Consider the following 2,558-nt stretch of genomic DNA (forward strand, 5'->3'; position numbering starts at 1 on the left):
ATTTTATATATCAGAAGAGGCGGGTGGTGGACATCGCGGCCTTGTTCAATGTTAAACAAAGATCCGCGGAGTCTGTCAGGGAGTATCTGTGCCGATTCAAGGCCGAGACATTAAAAGTAGAGAATCTGGATGAAAGGACGGTAGTAATAGCGTTCGAAAGAGGTCTGCGACCCAGAACAGGGGTCCATCAGTCCGTTGCAAAGAATGAGATTGCGACCTTGCACGATTTATATCCGGGAGTAGAGAAGTATATTAGATATGAGGACACCATGCAGAAGGATTCTAAGAGGGGAGCCAAGGCAGTGTCATCGGTAGAGAAAGGCAGGAACCGCAGAAAGATAGAGGCAAGGGACAAAGGTAGCGAGCGGTACCGCGGACATTCATCGCGTCCAGAAAGGAGTAGAGAAGTAGTGCGAAGATAACAAAGGGAGAGGAAGCCATACCGCGAGCTGGAACACGCACCTTTAAAAAGGTCGTTGAGTAAGATACTGTCGTTGATAAAAAAATGCAACGGTACGAGGGTCCGCGAACCGTCCCTGCCGAAATGCCAAATAAGTCGTACTGTGAGTATCACCATGTACGCAATCATGAAACTAATGATTGTTATGCATTGAAATGGTTGGTCCAGAGGTTGATAGAGAAGGGAATGATGAGGGAATTTATAGCAGAACCCCCAAATGGGGAGCCGGGGCCAGCTCCAGGGAGAATATTAGGAGCTATAAATGTTATTTTTAGTGGAGAAGTTCTGAGTCACAATGCCCACAGAGATAAGGTAAGGAGAACAGCGAGTATTCAGCAGGTCACCGAGTCTCCCAGAGGACAGCGATACAGTGCAGAGTCAATGAGCGGGGAAGACAAGATTACATTCTCTAGGGCAGATCTCCGAGCCGTCGATACCCCACATGAAGATGCGTTGGTCATTACAGTGCCGATGGGTAATTACATGGTCAAAAGGGTACTGATTGATTGTGGCAGCGCAGTGGACTTGCTATTTAGGGGAGTGTTGGAGGAGATGAGGATTGATCCGAGGCAATTAAGGCCGCTGCGGTCCAGCTTGTATGGGTTTAATGGGAGCGTCACGGAGCCTATGGGAGAACTTCTATTACCTGTAACGACAGGGCCCGTGACGGTGTTCTCAAGATTTATGGTGGTCGATTCCAACTCCTAATACAACGTAATCCTGGGGAGGAGATGGATACACGAAATGAAGGCGATACCTTTGACCTATTATCAAGTTATTTGCTTCCCCACCCCAACAGGAATGTACGAGGTTCGGGGAGATCAGGTGGCATCGAAGAATAGTCATCAGGACACATTTAAAAGGATGGTCTGCGGCCCTGGAGGTGAACCAATAAACCCCAGGAAAAGGCAAGCATAGCAATTACAGTGCGGGGTAGTGGAAGGAGCGGAGGAAACCGCGGTGGGCCTAAAGACTTTGGATGAACTAGAAGTAGTAAATTTGGGAGAGGGAGAAGAAGAGAAGTTTACATCGGTTGGGTCTGATCTGATGGAGGAGTGGAAAAGTAAGTAGGCGCAGTGCTTGTCGGAGAATAGAGATGTGTTCGCATGGGGGATAGAGGAGATCACCGGGTTGGACCCTGAGTTCGCATGTCACCGACTACATATGAGGGAGGATGCGAAACCAGTGAGATAGAAGATGAGGGGAGTGGGACCTAAGTACGCAAAAGGAATCCGGGAGGAGGTTGCCAGGCTGAAGGGAACGGGGATCATAAGGGAGGTTGAGTTCACGGACTGGATGTCCAATATAGTCGTGGTCCCAAAGAAAAACGGCAAGGTGCGAATGTGTGTTGACTTCAAGGACATAAACTTGGAGTGTCTCAAGGACAGTTATCCTATGCCGCGAGTAGATGAGTTGGTGGACATAACGGTGGGGTTCAGAATGTTCTCATTTATGGATGCATCCATGGGATACAACCAGGTTGCGATGTATGGACCTGATCAGGAAAAGACATCCTTTGTAGTGGAAGGGGGTACTTACTGCTATACAAGGATGTCGTTTGGGTTAAAGAACGCAGGAGCCACTTTCCAACGGTTGAGGGAGAAAATGTTCGAAAGTAAAATTCGAAAGAGTATTGAGATATACATAGATGATATGGTGGAGAAAAGCATGTCAGAGGCAGAGCATCTGGAGGGGTTGAGGGAAACATTCAGGATACTGCGAGCCCACAATTTGAAACTCAACCTAGAGAAGTGCACATTCGGAGTCACCACGGGAAATTTTTTGGGATATATAGTGACACAGCGGGGAATAGAGGCAAACCCCGAACAGATAAGGTCATTGGTGGAGATGTCGTCGCCGCAGACGGTGAAAGAGGTGCAGCGGTTGGCAGGAAGAGTCGCAGCCCTTAACAAATTCATTTCAAAATCATCTGACAAATGTAGGCCGCTGTATAGGCTACTGAGGAACACCATAGATTTCGCATGGACAACGGAATGTGAAGGAGCATTTCAGGAGTTAAAAAGGTATCTGGGGGAAGCACCTCTGTTGTCGCGGCCCGAATTAGGAGAGAAGCTATATTTGTATCTGGGGGTCACGG

General features: G+C 48.2%; 1 protein-coding gene across 1 annotated transcript; it reads left to right on the top strand.

The window, feature by feature from the left end:
- Positions 1–544: 544 nt before the first annotated feature.
- On the top strand, positions 545–1,168 carry LOC147483447 (uncharacterized). Its single transcript, XM_086579561.1, has one exon. The coding sequence runs from the start codon at positions 545–547 to the stop codon at positions 1,166–1,168; it is 624 nt and encodes a 207-aa protein (XP_086435687.1).
- The last annotated feature ends 1,390 nt before the right edge of the window (positions 1,169–2,558 follow it).

This window comes from Coptis chinensis, chromosome 8 (assembly GCF_015680905.1).
Source record: "Coptis chinensis isolate HL-2020 chromosome 8, ASM1568090v1, whole genome shotgun sequence".
Classification (NCBI taxonomy): domain Eukaryota; kingdom Viridiplantae; phylum Streptophyta; class Magnoliopsida; order Ranunculales; family Ranunculaceae; genus Coptis; species Coptis chinensis.